Source organism: Dermacentor albipictus, chromosome 8 (assembly GCF_038994185.2).
Source record: "Dermacentor albipictus isolate Rhodes 1998 colony chromosome 8, USDA_Dalb.pri_finalv2, whole genome shotgun sequence".
Classification (NCBI taxonomy): Eukaryota; Metazoa; Arthropoda; class Arachnida; order Ixodida; family Ixodidae; genus Dermacentor; species Dermacentor albipictus.
This window is the reverse complement of record NC_091828.1, coordinates 5162416-5181947: the sequence shown is the minus strand read 5'-3', so window position 1 is coordinate 5181947 and position 19532 is coordinate 5162416. Positions and strand designations below refer to the sequence as shown.

The 19532-nt window shown below is 51.4% G+C and overlaps 1 protein-coding gene across 3 annotated transcripts in view; it reads left to right on the top strand.

Annotated features, from left to right (window-relative positions):
* The window catches only part of LOC135910434 (carboxypeptidase M-like), a 314184-nt gene that overhangs the window by 8089 nt on the left and 286563 nt on the right, over positions 1 to 19532 (top strand). For all 3 annotated transcript variants that reach the window (XM_065442471.1, XM_065442470.1, XM_065442469.1), the window contains exon 2: positions 17423 to 17598. In XM_065442471.1, coding sequence (XP_065298543.1) covers positions 17436 to 17598 — 163 coding nt within the window. In that variant the 5' untranslated portion in view covers positions 17423 to 17435. The remainder of the gene's footprint in view (positions 1 to 17422; positions 17599 to 19532) is intronic.

The following is a 19532-nucleotide window of genomic DNA, read 5'->3' as shown; positions in this document are numbered from 1 at the left end:
TCGACATCGACGATGCTAATATGTCGGCGAGTGTCTTGTTCAGTAGTTCCGTTAGGCCATCCGTCCGCGGGCGGTAGGCAGTGGCCATTCAGTGACTTGTCAGGCTATACTGCAGTATGGCTTTAGCAAGCTCCGCTGTGAAAAGCGTTCCTCTTTTAGTAAGGACGACTTCTGGCACACCGTGCCGTAGGAGGATGTTCTGTACAAAAAGCTTTGGCTACTTCCGCTGCACTACCTTTAAGCAGGGCTTTCGTTTCATCGTAGCGGGTAAGGTAGTCAGTGGCCACGACGATCCAATTGTTTGCAGATGTTGACGTTGGAGAGGGTCCCAAAAAATCCATCCCAATCTGCTGAAATGATCGGCAAGGAGGCTTGATGGGCTGTAGTAATCCCGCTGGCCTTGTCGGTGGTGTCTTGCGTCGCTGACAGTCACGGCATGTCTTGACGTAGCGGGCGACGCCAGCGGTCACGCGCGTCCAGTACAATTTATCTTGTATTTTTTCGTGAGCGTACGAGAAAACTAGAGTTGCCCGGCTGTCTGATTGTAGTGCAGAGCATCTTAGACTTCTGGCCGGAGTGCTGCTGCAACAACGAGGAGGCAGTTTGCGTGGATTGCAGGAAATTCCCTTTTTTTTACGAGGACGTCGTTGCACAAGCAGAAGGAAGACAGTCGCAGCCGAAATACCCTAGGGACAAGGGACAACGTTGGTCTTACCATCTCAATACACCCGCCGTGGTTGCTCAGTGGCTATGGTGTTAGGCTGCTGAGCACGAGGTCGCGGGATCGAATCCCGGCCACGGCGGCCGCATTTCGATGGGGGCGAAATGCGAAAACACCCGTGTACTTAGATTTAGGTGCACGTTAAAGAACCCCAGGTGGTGAAAATTTCCGGAGTCCCCCACTACGGCGTGCCTCATAATCAGAAAGTGGTTTTGGCACGTAAAACCCCATATATATATTTTTTACCATCTCAATACTCCACAAGGCATCGTAACACCGGCTCTACTTGCTCCTGTTTGGCGAAATCGCCTACAGGTAATGTTCTTAGGAAGGCATCGTAATCAAGTTCGTCTTGCGGTGGTGGTTCAATAGGGGTGCGGGACCGGCAGTCGCATCAGAATTCTTTCGCCTGGACTTATACAACACGGTGATGTCGAATTCCTGGAGTCTGAGACTGCATCGGGCTCGGCGACTTGAAGGATCCTTCAAGTTTGCCAGCCAACACAAGGTGCGGTGGTCGCTTACCACATTAAAGTGCCTGCTGTATATGTAAGGCCGAAATTTCGCCGTAGCCCAAATGATCGCAGGACACTTTTTCTCCGTCGTAGAATAATTCGCTTCTGCCTTGACAGTGAGCGGCTAGCGTTAGCTATGACACTTTGAACTCCTTCCTTACTTTGAACTAGCAAGGGACCGAGCCCTACGCTACTTGCGACCATGTGGATTTTTCGCTGGGCGCCTTCGTGCGTGTGAAAACAGCGATGGTGACTGCAGCCATCGTTTGAGATCCTCAAATGCGTTGTCCTGCCGTGTCTCCCAATTAAAGTAGACGTCGGCTTTTGGGAGAAGAGTGAAAGGTTCCGAAATTCTCGAAAAGTGTTTCACAAAGCGCACGTAATAGGCACAAAGGCCAAGGGATCTACGCACTGCCTTCGTGTCGACGGGCCGTGGGAACTTAGCGATGGCAGTTGTTGTCTGTGAACCAGGATGGACTCCAGAATTTGTTGATGATGTGGCCTAGGAACAGAAGTTCTCCGTAAGTGAAACAGTACTTTTGCAGCGTCAGGGTGAGTCCAAATGACTTCATCGTCTCTAGTAATGTCTGAAGCAGCCTGAGGTGATCGAAATTCGTGGCAAAGACTACGTCATCCAAGTAGACGAGACAAGTCTGCCACTTGAGTTCTCCTAAGGCTCTGTCTATCATGCGCTGGAACGTTGCAGGCGCAGAGCAAAGTCCGAATAGCATTACCTTGAACTCGAAGAGGCCGTCTGGCGTGATAAAGCGGTCCTTCGATCCCATTTGTCGACTTCGGCTTGCCAATAACCAGTTTTGAGTTCCATCGACGAAAAGTACTCAGCATTGCAAAGTTGGTCCAAAGCATCGTTTATCTGTGGAAGGACGAATACGTCCTTCTTGGTGATTTTGTTCAAGTGGTAATAGTCGGCGCAGAACCGCAGACTTCCATTCCTCTTTTCTAAAACCACAGGAGACACCACACGGGCTTTTCGGTGCCTGGATGATGTCGTCGTGCAGCATCTCGTCCATTTGTTGCCTTATAGCTTCATGTTCTCGCTTCGAGACTCGGTAAGGGCTCTGGCGTAATGGTCGAGCGGACTCTTCGTATATTGCCGCTAGGTGTGACGAGCCAGCACTGAGAAAGAAGTTGGGACTGGAACGCGCGCTCGGCAAGAGGCGGGCGCTGAGGTAGAAAAAGTAGAAGCTGAGGACGTCGGCTTGAGTTATTGAACGCCATGTTGTACAGCTGTCTGCCTCGCCGACGCCGTGTACACCTTCCATTGTCTTTTTGTGACAAAACTGGTGGAGGTGCGAGGTGGGGTTCATCCAATGCCAAAAACCCCTCCTGGTAGCCAGGAGTACCAGTCCTCTACTAGTGAACACACCTGTTCACCGGGCAAGCAGGAGAGTCCGAGGATTGCCTCCGGAGCTTGATCATCTCTCCACAACAACATCAACGCCCCCACACACGGGTATGGAAGGAACGTCGACGTCCCTACTGACCATTAGGCAAGGTACGGCCATGACGGCAACTCAGTATCTGCTGCAGAATCTGCCTAAAGTGTTCCACGGGGATATCTTCGAGGATGTAGAAGACTGGTTAGTACAGTTTGAACGCGTTGCCTAGATAAACGAATGGAGCGACGCGGCGAAGTTGAGGAACGTCTACTTCAGCTTGGAGGACGGTGCCCGCACTTGGTACGGGAACCGAGAAGGGATCATCAAATCATGGCTCGAGTTCCGTCGTGCCTTGCTAGAGACCTACACCAATGCTGATCGCCGCGAACGAGCCGAACGGGCGCTCCAATCCCGGATTCATCTGTCGAATGAGAGCGTGACGTCGTACGTAGCGGATATGACGCGCCTCTTCCGTCGGGTGGACCCTACCATGTCAGAGGAAAAGAAGCTGCGCCATCTAATACGGGGAGTTAAAGAACAGCTATTTGCTGGCCTGGTTCGAAGCCCAGCCAAGACCGTGGGTGAATTCTTAACCGAAGCCACCACGATGGAAAAGATGTTACACCAGCGCTCAGCTCTCTATGAAAGGCAATTGAACGCAACTTCTCCTTCGGACCAGTGCTCAGCTCCGTATGACAGGCACGCGAACGCTGCTTCACTGACGGACGCGATTGCCTTTGGAAACGTGGACGTTCTCAGAGACCTTATGCACCCTGTGGTGCGTGATGAGCTTCAACGGCTCACCTGCCCGCCTCAGCCCACGCTAAGTTCCATTTCTGCCCTTGTGAGGAATGAAGTGCAGAAACGATCCAAGGTCTCGTTCCAAGAAGCAATGCACCACCTGTGACGGCACAGTTGCAGCGGCCGTCGTATGCGGAAGTTTTGAGGCGAGTCCCTGTCGCCGCTCCGACCCATTTCGTCCCGGCCACGTGTTACGCCGCGTCATACGTCCCGCCGCTCCCATCAGTGCAACCAATTCAACGTATGGAGGATCGGCGCCCGCTCGAAAGGAAATCTGACATCTGGCGTACCCCGGACAGAAGGCCTCTGTGCTATCACTGTGGAGAAGCCGGTTACATATACCGCGAGTGCCCATACCGCCGCCTCGGACTGCAAGGTTTTGCCGCGGATTCACCAAGACCCAGATATGGAGAACGGCCTAAGGCGATTGAAGAATACCAGCAGAGTATGCCACTGTTCCCGTGGCGGCAGTCGCGCTCGCCGTCCCCCAGGCGTTCTTCCCCAGCTCCTAGAAGCCCTCCGATGGCAGCGCAGGGACGATCGCCAAGCGCTCGCCGGGAAAACTAAGAACAGCGACCTTCGCGGGTGAGGCCGCTGATAATCGCCCTTCCGAAGACGTCCCATCGACGCTAGCACGGTCTATTCAGCACGATTCGACGACGACAGCAGCCGAACTCACGACAGACTCTCGCTAGACAAACCCCGGTCCTCAGTCCCCAGCAGGTGCGAAGCAACTGACCACGGCCGCGGTCAGGTCTGCGACGCAGCAGAGGGTGCTAAGAATCCCTGGCTCCGGACAGGCCGCCATTGGAAAATGAACCTGCAACGTTTAACGCTAGAATGTTATCTAGTGAGGTGAGTCTAGCAGTGGTATTGGAGGAATTAGAGGGCAGTAAATGGGATATAATAGGGCTCAGTGAAGTTAGGAGGCCAAAAGAAGCATGTACAGTGCTAAAAAGCGGGCACGTCCTGTGCTACCGGGGCTTAGCGGAGCGACGAGAACTAGAAGTCGGATTCTTGATTAATAAGAATATAGCTGGTAACATACAGGAACTCTATAGCATTAACGAGAGGGTGGCAGCTCTTGTTGTGAAACTTAATAAGAGGTACAAAATGAAGGTTGTACAGGTCTAAGCCCCTGCATCCAGTCATGATGACCAGGAAGTCGAAAGCTTCTATGAAGACGTGGAATCGGCGATGGGTCGAGTTAAGTTTTGTGTTCTTTTCCTTGATGTCGACCGAAGTCTCTTCAAGGTGATTATCGGCGTTGATGAAGCAGGAGGCAGGTTGGATGTAACAAATCTTGAAGATATATTGCAACGGAAATATTTACATAGTCAAATACAGAGTTAGCAAAAGAACACTGATACAAAACACACAAGTAAACAGCGCCTTACTCTTCTACTTTTCTTAAGTTAGAGCCTAGGACAACTGTCACTACATACGACCTACCGAGTCTCACTGTTCTACCACTAAGTGGTTACGGCCCAGACTAGCGTTGCATCGTACGGAGTCTTAGTGTTCTATCAGGTTTAGTGATTACAGCCTAAACTGAGGACGAAACACCTCGTCTCGATTGTTATAGGGGAAAGAGACAAAGAAAAAGGGCGGTAGGGTCGTTAGCCCATCCCACGGAAGCAATTGCCAATGAGAGTTGACAGTTTCTTACGCCACAACCCAAAGGGATGGGCTTACTCTCAAAAGTAAATCTATTGGAAAACCACCCTGTTTTCCCTCTTCCCACATCTCCGTCTCCCCCTCCTATTTCCACGTGGTCAGTGACGGCCTCGGCAAACACGCCAGGCCCGCAAGATTTATTGAGGCCATCTCGCACCTCAGCGGCGTTTCTAGCCAGCAGGGGGCTCGGGCGCTGGTGTCCCAACACCGCGTGCCGCAGCCCCCCTCAAGGTTTTTCTTCGTAGAAAAATAATGACCGCTGGCGGCATCCGGACTCGGTGTTCTTAAAACGACGTTCTCCGAACGCGGCCTCCGCATGCGCACCGCGCCCCTCTCCACGGCGCGCACTGCAAGTTGTAACTTGACACCAAGCGGGCTCTCCTCAGCGCTCAAAACAAGATGCACGTGGCTGCCGCCCGAATGCGTAGGGGCGTGAACCCCCCGCTCCGTACGCGCAACACGTGGTCAACATTGCTAGCAGCTGCGTCTTTAACCAGCAGGGGACTCAAGAGCCGGCGCCACAACGTCGCGTATACCACCGTCCCACTCGAGGTTTGTCCGCGTGGCCCTATTATGACCATCGGCGGAATGTCAACACAGCGCGCGTAAGAGCATGTTCTCCGAATCCGTTTTCGCCTCCGAACAGCGCCCCCCCGGCGCGTCACCCGACACCACGCGGGCCGTCCGACCCCTCAAAAACAGAAGCGGTTGCTGCCCGACGCGCTGGGGGGTGGACGCTTCCCCATTCACAAAACGCCTGGGCAACTCGCGACACTGCAAAAATATATACAAAACAATCATGCAGCCCTACACCGTCCATTCTGCCTGTTCGAGAGATGAGCGGCCTAACAGGCAGGGTGAAAACAAAATACGCTAAACTAATGGGCGACTTTAATGCTAAGGTACGCAAGAAGCAGGCTGGAGACAAGGCAGTGATGGAATATAGCATAAGCACTAGGAATAGCAGGGGAAAGTTGTTAGTAAAGTTTGCGGAACAGAATAATATGCGGATAATGAATACCTTCTTCCGCAAGCGGATAGCCGAACGTGGACGTGGAGGAGCCCGAACGGCGAGAGAAGAAATGAAATAGACTTCACACTCTGCGCTACCCCTGGCATCATACAAGATGTGGACGTGCTCAGCAAGGTGCGCTGCAGTGACCACAGGGTGGTAAGAACTCGAAATAACCTAAACCTGAGGAGGGAACGGAAGAAACTGGCACATAAGAAGCCGATCAATGAGTTAGCGGTAGGAGGGAAAATAGAGGGGTTCCAGATCAAGCTACAGAACAGGTATTCGGCTTTAACTCAGGAAGAGGACCTTAGTATTGAAGCAATGAACGACAATCTTGTGGACATCATTAAGGAGTGTGCAATGGAAGTCGGTGGTAACCCCGTTAGGCAGGATACCAGTAAACTATCGCAGAAGACGAAAGATCTGATCAAGAAACGTCAATGTATGAAAGCCTCTAACCCTACAGCTAGAATAGAGCTGGCAGAACTTTCGAAGTTAATCAACAAGCGTAAGACAGCTGACATAAGGAAGTATAATATGGACAGAATTGAACATGCTCTCAGGAACGGAGGAAGCCTAAAAGCGGTGAAGAAGAAACTAGGAATTGGCAAGACTCAGATGTATGCATTAAGAGACAAAGCCGGCAATATCATTACTAATATGGATGAGATAGTTCAAGTGGCTGAGGAGTGCTATAGAGATTTATACAGTACCGGGGGTACCCACGACAATAATGGAAGAGAAAATAGTCTAGAGGAATTCGAAATCCCACAGGTAACGCCGGAAGAAGTAAAGATAGCCTTGGGAGATATGCAAAGGGGGAAGACAGTTGGGGAGGATCAGGTAACAGCAGATTTGTTGAAGGATGGTGCGCAGATTGTTCTAGAGAAACTGGCCACACTCTATACGCAATGCCTCATGACCTCGAGCGTACCGGAATATTGGAAGAATGCTAACGTAATCCTAATCCATAAGAAAGGGGACGCCAAAGCCTTGAAAAATTATAGACCGATCAGCTTACTGTCAGTTGCCTACAAACTCTTTACTAAGGTAATCGCAAATAGAATCAGGAACAGCTTAGACTTCTGTCAACCAAAGAAACAGGCAGGATTCCGTAAAGGCTACTCTACAATAGACCATATTTACACTATCAATAAGGTGATAGAGAAATGTGCAGAATATAACCAACCCTTATATATAGCTTTCATTGATTACGAAAAAGCGTTTGATTCTGTCGAAACCCCAGCAGTCATGGAGGCATTACGGAATCAGGGTGTAGACGAGCCGTATGTAAATATGCTGAAAGATATCTATAGCGGCTCCACAGCCACCATAGTCCTCCATAAGCAAAGTAAGAAAGTCCCAATAAAGAAAGGCGTCAGGCAGGGAGATACGATTTATCCAATGCTATTCACAGCGTGGTTACAGGAGGTATTCAGACAACTGGATTGGGAAGAATTGGTGATAAAAGTTACCGGGGAATACCTTAGTAACTTGCCATTCGCTGATGATATTGCCTTGCTTAGAAACTCAGGGGACCAATTGCAATGCATGCTCACTGACCTGGAGAGGGAAAGCAGAAGAGTGGGTCTAAAAATTAATCTGCAGAAAACTAAAGTAATGTTTAACAGTCTCGGAAGAGAACAGCAATTTACAATAGGTAGTGAGGAACTGGAAGTGGTAAGGGAACACATCTACTTAGGGCAGGCAGTGACGGCGAATCTGGATCATGAGACGGAAATAATCAGAAGAATAAGAATGGAGTGGGGTGCGTTTGGCAGGCATTCTCAGATCATGAACAGCAGGTTGCCATTATTCCTCAAGAAAAAAGTGTATAATAGCTGTGACTTACCAGTACTCAGCTACGGGGTAGAAACCTGGAGGCTTACGAAAAGGGTTCTACTCAAATTGAGGACGACGCAACGAGCTAGGGAAAGAATGATGGGTGTAACGTTAAGGGATAAGAAAAGAGCAGATTGGATGAGGGAACAAACGAGAGTTAATGACATCTTAGTTTAAATCAAGAAAAAAGAAATGGGCATGGGCAGGACATGTAATGAGGCCTGAAGATAACCGATGGTCATTAAGAGTTACGGACTGGATTCCAAGGGAAGGGAAGCGTAGCAGGGGGCGGCAGAAAGTTAGGTGGGCGGATGAGATTAGGAAGTTTGCAGGGACGACATGGCCACAATTAGTACATGACCGGGGTTGTTGGAGAAGTATGGGAGAGGCCTTTACCCTGCAGTGGGCGTAACCAGGCTGATGATGATGATGATGGGACATACCTGTTGTGCTCCACGGCCGCCACGTTAGTGATTTATTGGACACGGGGACCGACTACTAAATCTTGTACGGAAAACTAGCGACGGAACTTAGAAAAGTTATCACGCTTTGGTCTGGAACGCAAATTCGTACTGTTGGCGGGCATATCGTAACACCGTTGGGCATGTGCACGGTCAGAGTACAAATTCATGGGTGCACGTTTCCAGCCAGTTGCCTTATACGCCGCGATTGTTCTCAGGACCTCATCTCGGGCGTCGAATTTCTGCGAGAGTATGGTGCCATTATAGACATCCGGGAGCGCACAGTGACGTTTTGGACAGAAAGAGCAGCAACAGCCCCGACTTTAGCCGACGTAACGCGCTTCGGGTTTACGCCCACAGTGTAACTATACCACCATGCGCAAGTGTCCTGGTAGCGGTCGTATGAGACGATCTGCGTGACGGCGAAGCTGTTGCAGAGGGCAATTCTTCTCTTATGCTGACTCATGGTGTATGTGCAGCCCACAGTCTCATTATGCTTCGAGGTGGACTTTCGGCGCTCCTCACGAAGAATTTCAGCCAGGAACATCGGCACCTATTTCGTCGTACTACTATCGCTTTCGCTGAGCCCATAGCAGACGTTGCTGAATGCTTTGCCTCTACGACGAAGGAGAATCCAGCTCAGACACTCAGCAATATCGACATCTATTCAGACCTTTCGGAGGAAAAGCAGAAAGCGCTGCGCGAGTTGCTCCTTTGGTTCAAGGAGTGCTTCCCATCTTCTTCTAATATACGCCAGCGCCCATCACGAGACCCCGAATAACCACGTATGACGATTCTGGTCCCATACGACAACTGCCTCATTGCGTATCGGCGAAAGAGCGCAACGTGATTAATGCACAAGGGAAAGAAATGCTTGACGATGACGTCATACAACCCTCCTAAAGCCCTTGGTCGTCGCCGGTGGTCCTCGTCAAAAAGAAATCCGGAACGCTTAGGTTCTGCGTTGACTCTAAAAAGTTGAATAACGTCACAAAAAAAGACGTTTATCCGCTTCCGAGGATCGATGACCTGTTAGATTGACTGCGGCGAACCAGGTATTCTTCATCCATAGATTTGAAGAGTGGATATTGGCAAATCGAAGTTGACGAACTAGATCGCGAAAAAATTGCCTTTGTTACCCCGGATCGACTGTACGAATTTAAAGTACTTCCATTCGGCCTGTGTTCTGCACCGGTCACATTCCAGCGAATGATGGACACTGTTCTGACGTGTCTTAAGTGGCAGAACTGGTTAGTATACTAAGATGACGTCGTCGTGTTTGCGGCGACCTTCGAAGAACATCTGAAGCGTTTAGAGGCGGTACTTGAGGCGCTCCGCTCCGCTAATCTCACACTAAAGCCAGAAAAGTGTCACTTCGGTTACGAAGAGCTGAAGTTTCTCGGGCATGTCGTGAACGCCGACGGCGTCCAGCCTGACCCAGACAAAACATCTGCGGTTGCTGCTTTTCCGACTCCTCGTGACAAGAAAGCAGTGCGCCACTTTCTCTGTCTGTGTGCGTACTATCGTCGCTTCATCGCAAATTTCTCCCGGATCGCCGAACCACTCATACGCCTCACGCGAGAATGCACACCCTTCGTTTGGACGGATGAGCAGGACGCAGCTTTCACCGAGTTACGGCAACGCCTGCAGGAATCACCCGTCCTCGCTCACTTTGACGAGGGCGCTGACAGCGAGGTGCAAATAAAGTCCCTCAATCATTTAAAAGTACCGCCAGGCTTTGATCCAGCCGACAACGCCTGCGATAGGCTGATCGGTGACATGTGACCTTGCTCCGCCCCTTTGCCGCCATAAAAGTTCCTGCGCGCCGGGCGAAGTGCGCGCGTTTCGCCTGTTGTGCTTTTCACATCGCTGCGATATTTTCGTTCCGGGAGGTCTGAAATGCCTTGTTGCTGTGCGGTTGGGTGCCGAAACCGGACGAAGGATGGCAAGAAGTTATTTTGCACCGCGCGCGGCAACCAGAACCTAACCAGACGAAAAGTATGGTTACACAGAATGGCACGGACGGACTTTGAACCGTCGGTAACAGCACAACTATGCGAGGCAAGTAACATAGAACGATACAAAGGTGCGATAGAAAGTATACACGTGTGTGTGTCGAGTGGTGATAGTATTTCGCTCTCGTGCATGAATATTGAGGGCCGAAGTTTGTGGAGATTATTCATTTTAGTTCGCTGTGAGCCCACTGAATAGGTCCGTATGACCTAGGATGCGAAGGACCGAAATGCCTTGTTGCTGTGCGGATGGGTGCCGAGATCAGACGGAGGACGACAAGAAGTTATTTTGCATCCCGCGCAGCAAACAAAACCTAACCAGAAGGTAATTCTGGTTGCATAGAAATGGACGGAAAGATTGAACCGTCGGTAACTGCACCACTATGTGAGGAAAGTAACGTAGAGCGATACGAAGGTGCGAGAGAAAGTATACACCTGTGTGTGCAGAGCTGCAGTATTATTTCATTCGCGCGCATGAATGTTGACGGCCGAAGTTTGTGGAGATTACTGATTTTAGTGCATTACGAGCCCGTTGACTTAGAAAGTGCAGTATGACCTAGCATGCAAGTAAATAGTGGGGCAGAAACGCATTAACTCGCTGACAAATATCCGCATTGCGTTACGTGCGATAAAAAATAAAATTCAGCAGCGAATTCTACTTTTACACTTTCCTCTGTTTGTGCGCGCGTTGTTGACTGCGCTTCACAACATGTCCAAAATGTAATTTCTAATATCCTAATCGTATTTTGTGCATTGCATATGTGAATAAATATATTGCTAAGTGCCTGCATTACTCTGTTGTTAAAAACGAATACTGCATAGCCACAGCTACTGGCCGTGAAATAATAAAGCGTAATACAGTATATCAAAGTACATTACATACAGCTGCGGGCTCGTTCCTTCCAAGTTTCCCTTACACTCGAAGATGTTTAAGTAATCGGCAATGCCATTTCACTGACGAAAAACACACAACTGCAAATGAACATAATAGAAACGCCACAAGCGATACGCGGATTGCCAGCAAAACACAGTGCAGTAATAGCTGGGTCAATCCGTGTGCGTTTCGTATAAGGGCCCGCTGATTCTTACGGGGCTTTAGCGGTGCACGGAGGCGAAAAGGGATAAACACTACAATGCGCGTCATGATTCTAGTTTACGCGGCGACGTCGCACGGTTCACGAGAACAGTCAACCACATTCACACACGCGCACACACTACGCTCGATTTTGGTGTGCCGCGAGATCAGATCGCGCTGGCAGCCCGAACACAATCGAGGAGACATGCTGACACGATCCATACCGCCTCTTCATCACGTCACGACAGTTGCACTGGCTCGTAGCTGGCTCGTAGCGACAGACACACTAAGCGACAAGAAGACTGTTGGCGCACTCGTTTCCACAAACACACAGGATGTTGTTTAGTTGCCGTGAGGGTCGCGCGCTTTGAGAATCGCGAGTTTGAGTGACGTTATGTCGAAAGTTTTTCGGTCCAAGCGACTGTCAGCCTTCATTTTTACACGATTTCTTCGTTCAATGAAACCGCTATGTGTACGCAGCACACTTACATGCAAAAGATTTCACAGAGCATACGGGATTAAGCGTAAGCAATTACCAAGGCTCGCGCGGTGATTGAGCGCAAACGAACGAAATGTAAACACGCGGAATCGAGGCGATGAAGCCCTCATTACGCTCTCTTGAGCTATTTTCTTGGAGCACTCATTTGAAATTAAAGGACTAAATTTAGCAGTTCGGGTCCTTCTTTCGTTTTTCGCCACAGTCAGGCACCAGTAGGTTTTATTTACGCGCGTATGCAGATATTTTTCCCCTCACAAATGCCGCGGCGCCGTGGTTTAGCGTGGGCGCCGTCTGCTACAGGAACTTCCTAGGTGGCGCGCGCGGCAGATGTCGCTACCTTGGAAATTATAGAGGGACCTTAGGTGCATACCGATGCAAGCAACATCGGTCTTGGCTCTGTACTCGTTGAACACCAGGAAGGCGTCGAGCGAGTGATCGCTTACGCCAGTCGCACCCTTTCACGTGCCGAAATCACCTACTCCACCTCCGAGAAAGAGTGTCTAGCGGTTGTATGGGCCATAATGAAATTTCGGTCTTATCTGTACGGTCGCCTTTTCAAGGTTGTGACAGACCACCGTTCCCTGTGTTGGTTAACCAACTTACGAGACCCGTCCGGGTGACTTGCTCGATGGAGTCTCCGTCTGCAGGAGTTCGATGTTACCATCGTGTACAAATCGGGCCGTAAACACGAAAATGCGGACACGTTGTCGTGCGCTCCCGTCAAAACGTGCAATAAGGACATGGACGAAGACAGCGCATTCCTTGGGGCCCTCACCGCATCTGACTTTATCATATGGCAGCGCGAGGACGCCGAAATACGCCCTCTCATCGATCACCTAGAAGGCAAGAATGTTACAATTCCACAACACATTTCTCGCAGTCTCTCGACCTTCTGCCTCCGAAAGGGTGTCCTCTACAAGAAAACCTCGAGTGCCAGTGACAAAGAGTATCTATTGGTCGTACCTGTCGCCCTCCGTGATGACATTTTCCTAGCTTGCCATGATGAGCCCACGTCTGGACACTTGGGATTTTCACGTACTCTTACACGAGTACGCCAGACGTACTACTGGACCAGACTTTCTACCACGGTAAAGCGTTACGTGCAAAGCTGCCGTGAGTGTCAACACAGGAAATTGCCGTCTTTGAAGCCCGGAGAGTTACTACAACCCATCGCACCACCTAGCGCACCGTTTGATCAAATCGGTATGGATCTTCTGGGACCCTTTTCCTTGTCAGCCAGCGGAAACAAGTGGATTCTAGTCGCCAAGGACTATCTACCATGCTACGCCGAGACGAAAGCTGTACAACGTGCCACGGCCTACGAAGTTGCCCAGTTCTTTGTCGATCACATAGTCCTCAGACATGGCGCCCCATCACATGTCATCACTGACAGAGGAACTGCCTTTACAGCCCAACTGATGAGGACACATTCGAGCTGAGCTGTACGCAGCATCGCAAGGCCACTGCCTATTATCCACAGACCAACGGACTGACGTAACGGCTAAACAAAACAATTGCTGACATGCTGTCTATGTATGTGGACGTCCAGCATAAAACATGAGATCAAGTCCCTCCATACGTTACATCCGCATACAACACCGCCATTCAGGAAACCACACGATTCACACCGTTCCGTCTTGTCTACGGGCGCGAGGTCCTGACCACGCTAGACGCTATGCTCCCGCACGACACCGACGCATCACTTCCGACGCCGAACAACTTACTCAACACGCAGAGGAAGCTCGTCAACTCGCGCGCATACACGTCACGAAGCAGCAGAGTACAGACGCACGGCGCTACAACCTTCGACATCGGCAAGTCGAGTACCAGCCAGGTGACCAAGTCTGGGTGTGGACTCCAGTCCGTTGCCAGGAGTTGTCTGAGAAGCCCCTTAGAAGTTACTTTGGACCCTAAAAAGTGATACGCCGCGTTAGAGAACTATCAGGTCATTCCCGACGGTGCCTTGTCGCCTCGGCGTCGACAGCACCACTCAGAGATAGTGCATGCTATTCGCCTCAAGGCGTATTTCGCGCGTTAAGGCGGCGCCAATGCGACCTCATACGACTTCCACACTTCCACTTTCTAGTTTCGTAAGCATCGGGTCGATGCCTTTCTTTTGGCGGGGGAATAATGCCGCTAGGTGTCACGAGCCAGCGCTGAGAAAGAAGTTGGGACTGGAACGCGCGCTGAGGTAGAAGGAGAAGCTGAGGACGCCGGCTTGAGTTATTGCACGCCATCTTGTACAGCTGTCTGCCTCGCCGACGCCGTGTACATCTTCCATTGTCTGTTCGTGACAATAAATATGCTATGCTTTGGAACTGGTGTTTGCCGAAACTTCGATTACGTGGAAAAGCGGTCTTTCTACCGTTGAAGAATTTTGAGCTGTTGCTTACTCATGGGGAAGACTGAATTTATTTCGAGGACTGGTTCGGGAACTATGGTCGTCGAGGTAGATGCGGCTTAATTAGAGAAGACAAGCGCATTGATGGCTTTCCCAATTTCATCGAGGTATGGGATCGTCGTAGCCTTGTCGACGTACTTGAATTCCTGGCTGAAGTTGGTCAGCATGACTTTCAATTTTCCTCCGTACAGTCGAGCGATGCCTCTTGCAACGCAATTTTCACGATCGAGAAGTACACATTGATCGCCCTCGATGACGCCTTCTACGTCTGCGCGCGTTTCGGTGCCGACGAAAATGACAATGCTGGAATGAGGCAGGATGCTCACTTGATCTTCGTGCACGCTCAAGGCGTGGTGACTACGAAAGCTCTCCGGCGGTATGACTTGATCTTCAGACAGCGTTATCAACTCCTACTTCAGGTCAATGAGTGCGCCCTGTTGGTTCAGTAAATACATGCCGAGAATGACGTCTTGTGAACACTTTGGATGACAACTAATGTAGCAGGGTAAGTGAGGTCATGAACGGAAATTCTTGCCGTGCAGATTCCAGTCATCGTTATTAGGTGTCATCCAGCGGTCCGAATTTGAGGGCCTCCCCATGCAGTCTAAACTTTCTTTAACTGGGCGGCGATAGGTCCACTCCGACGGAGCAGTTGGATCCTATACCAACTAAGGCGGTGACTACATGGCCGCCAAAAAGCACGTCAGGGTAGGTGGTTGTTTGTCTTGGTTTCAGTTAGGTGTTGGCATCGAATCACGGCCGCGTCGTGTTGACCTGTGACTGGAACGTCGCGTCATCAGTTGTTCTTTTGTCGGCGCATTCTTTGCTTCTTGGCTTCGTGGAGATGGCGGCGTGTCTTTGTTAGGTCGTCGAGATAGTCTTTCCGGCGTCTTCGTCGGTGGTGGAGGATCTCCATCAGTTTGGCGAAAAGGAACCGAACCGCCATCGGTTGCTGCTTTTAGTTTTGTGAACATGGGCTTATAGACCTGCCCCGGGCTGGGCCAGCGTATGGCGGGCGTTGCCGGGACATGTAGCAGTCTTGCGACGGCGAACGGGACGGTCGTTGAGGGCTCTACTGAGTGGCGGTGAGGTAGTCGTAGATATCACATGCCATTTCACATTGATTCGGGCGTGGGGCGCTAACGGCGGACCTTCGGAGCCCTATCTCCCGGCATAGGCATCGGCGGTACACGTGACTCACTTCTCTGCAGTGGCCACAGAGTGGGCGCTGGCCACGAGCGCGCCGAATGTCTATCTTCCTTTGGTAGTTGCGCTGGGCGACGGGTGGGGGTGGGCTGGCGGCTGCGGCAGTGAACGACGGCGCTGCGGCGTTACTGGGCCCTGGCGCGGAGGGGGAGCGTAAAAGGGGCTACGGTGGTGTGGGTCATCGATTCTGGTTCAGTACGCGGTGGTTACGGGACTTCAAGTGACTACTGAATCTGCTCTCGGTCGATGTCAGCAATGGATGCTACTTGAGGCTGCGCCGAAGGGAACATTTTGCGGAGTTCTTCGGGCACAACGTCTCTGATTGTCTCTCGTCAGTCGGTGGAGCAGAGGGCTTCAGCTCGTAGAGAGGCTGGCATTGAGCGGTAATTGAATTGCCTGGTGCGCAATTCTAATGTCTTCTCAATCGTCGTGGCTTCCGAGAGAAATTCTGCTACAGCCGTGGGCGGGTTGCGCATCAGTCCGGCGAAGAGTTCTTGCTTGACCCCATGTACAGAAACCGAATTTTCGTCTCCTCAGGCATATGCGCATCGGCATGGTGGGAGAGGCGCGTCATCTCCTCGGTGAAGATTGCTATGTTCTCGTTGGGCGGCTGCATCCAAGGTTCCAGCAATGCGTGGGCTCGCTCATTGCGCAGGCGCTCGTGAATGTCTGGAGGAAGCCGTTGTGGAATAGGTCCTATCTCGTCAGGGTCGATACTTTGTTGTCAAACCACGTCCTGCCGCCGTCTTTTGAGGCAAAGTGCACATGCTGCAATTGGTCGTCTGAGTTGCAATTCTTGAATTGAGCGGCCCTTTCGTATGTTTCCAACCAGATATTTGTGGGTATTCAAAGGATGATCTGCCGAAGGTCGGCGGCTGCCTGGGCTGTTGCAGCAGGAAGGGGCCCACTGGGGCGGCCATTGGGGTTGTCGAGTTGGCCACAATCTTCTTGGCCGTCTCGGGAAGGAGTTCGTGTTCTGGGGACAGGTTTTGTAGCCTGCGGCTTGCTCGACGGTCTGGAGCCAAGTTGGTGCGGCTTTCTGGCTGCGGGCTTTGATCTCGGCTTTGCGCGGGCGTCCTGCACACGAACACACGAGCACCTCCACCAGATGTCAAGCAGTAATGACGGTAAAGAAAACAGTAGCAATACTGAGAATGACGAAACGAACTTCTATTGGGCGAACCTGTGCCCACAGAAACAGGCTACACTCAAAGAATAAGGACAGCGGCGAACACAGCCGATGATCGTGGAAAATCTCGTCTGCCTATCAAGCCGTCGGCATTTTACATGAGCCTTTGAAGCTTCCAGAGTAATCGCTGGTGCCCGCGTGTGTTCCAGAAAGTACTAAACAATTCGCGTCGCATATAGAATAACATTACACACGCTTTGGGGACAACAGACAAGGCATAGAATTATTTATATCATTCCAGTATGTTCCAATCATGCAGGCGCGCCTTGTGCTGAGTGATTACTAAGTTGTTAGTGGGGGAAAGTCAGCACCCAAGAAAAGAATAATAAGTACACCTGTCGATATTGTTGCACGTGCAGAGTTGCGGCAGGGTCACGGACGTGGACAGCCTTCAAGCCGTTCCACCTCTGTCCACTCAGGAATTGTCTAGCCCAGTTTTGTTTGCCAATCCTCCTCTCGTGATGAGAGTTCTCTGATATTGCAGAAGCTCAGTTTGCTAAAAGGGTAAAAGTGGCTTCTATTGATTCACAGATGCAGCATACGTACATAATTAATAAGCCTTTGCCTGGTGTATTCAAGCGCAATCAATGATAGTATTGCATTTGCAGATCCATAAACCCCATGCTTCTACGGATGCTGCTGCTTCTCTGTGCCACTGTCTTCGTGGCATCGGCCATGGAGTTCAAGTACCATACTTTGGAAGAGGTGAACGCTTTCGTGCACCACGTGGCATCCGAACATGGCTCGCTCGTCACCCTGCAATACCTGGGAAACACCATCAAGGGTGCGAGCTTATTTTGAACACATTGATGTCCGGGCTATAGGCGGTGCCCAATTGGCGCCTTAGGGATCGTTGGTAAATACAAAACACGGGTGGCGCTGTTCGTGTTGTTTCTATTTTTTTCTCCGTCCACGTTTAGTATTCCGCTTTATAAATATAAGTAAACTACCACGCTGTATAGCGCACAAAATGCAGTGTAAAATGTATGTCAAGTCAATTTAGCAGAGTTCCTTCGCAAGCGCTCTTTTCGTGAACATCTTCGTTTTTCGGAACGAAATCGGTGTGTGAGAAAAAGATGCTTAACCCTGATATGTCCCATGTGTAACGAAATAGTGAGAACACTGGTACATAACGAATCTGGTGTGCGAAAATATTTGTCGCCATTTGGAAAAAGACAACACTGGGCAGTTGTGGTCGTGCTCTGGGGCAACGCCCTTAAGTAATGGGGGCTCGGCCGAAGACACAAATGCATCTTGTGTTCTGCGCAGTGGAGAAAAATGTACAAGTGTGCAGTAACTTGGATCTAGGTGGATGATGGCGAGTGGTTTACCGCGTCCTACCTGATGCAGACTGTCTAAGGGCTGCTAGATGAGTGATTTGCTGCAATGGAACAACTGAAAAAATGGGCCATAGTCTCTGATTTTCTGCGTCCTCATGCTCGCCAATTTACATCTCGTATATTTTTCCATTTAGGAGAGTAATCATCTGTAGCAAGCATGTGACGCCCCCTCAGGCATAATGTTCATTCGCCGCCAGGCTCGGTGGCCTGCCAAGCTCGGCAGGCAACACTGGTCACCGCACCGCAATAAACACCGACGAGCACGGCTGCTCGGGGTCAGTCATCGTACAGCACCACCACGCTGCGGAGCGTCCGTCTAACGGAGGGTGCCTTGAGCCCTCCCTTGTTCACGAACCCGGGTGGATCGTGATACTGGCGACGAGGATGGGATACGCGTGACACTGGCGACGAGAACGGCGAAGAGTACCCACAGATCGTCCCACGCCGCCGAGAGCGGCGAACCCCCCCCCCCCCCCTCCCCCGTTGTTGCCACCACGCCGCTGGACGGAAGGCTCGAGCCATTCGAGGGAGATGGGTCCGCCTGGCAAATTTACGAGGAGCAAGTCCACGTGTTCTTCCGAGCAAACGACACACCCGAGGCCAAACAGCGGGACATTTTCCTGGCCAGCTGCGGGTCCCGCGTCTTCAGCCTGTTACTCGACCTTCTCAAGCCAGCCACGCCGCACATTAAGACGCTGGGTGAGCTGCTTGCCATACTGCGCTCGCATTTCAACCCAGCACCGTCCACACTAATGGAGCGTTTCCGCTTCAACAACCGGAGCCGCAGGGAAGGAGAGGCGCTCGGGCAGTTCGTTGCTGTCCTACGAGGGTTAGCGAGTGCCTGCGTTCTCGGGGACCAGCTGAACTCGCTGCTCCGGGACCGTTTCGGTCTGCGGCACCAACAAACCCGCCATGCAGACGCGACTCCTGGAGCTTCCCGACCCTTCGCTGGACGACGCCGTGAAAGCAGCGCTAGCAATGGAAGCTGCAGCCAAGGACGCCGGCGAGATTTCCCGTGCGACTGGCTCACCGTCGGCGGAAGCGGCGGTCGACGAGTTGGTGACAAAGGGCAGTACCTGCGGTCGCTGTGGTGGTGCCCACTCCCCCTCACAGTGCCAGTTCTCTCAAGCACAATGCTTCATGTGCGGGAAAACTGGGCACCTGGCACGTGCATGCCGAAGCGGGAGGATGAACAGCAAACAGCAGCAGCAGCAGCCTGATTCAAGCCCAGATACCACACAAGCCCGCGGCCAGGGTAGCTATCGCAAGCGTACGCGGCGGGGCCGTGCGGCAGCAGGCTCAAGTTCTTCCGCGGCCAGGCTCCACGTCGAGGCCGAGAACCCGCCGGTTTTCGACATGTGAGACACAGTCCGTGTAC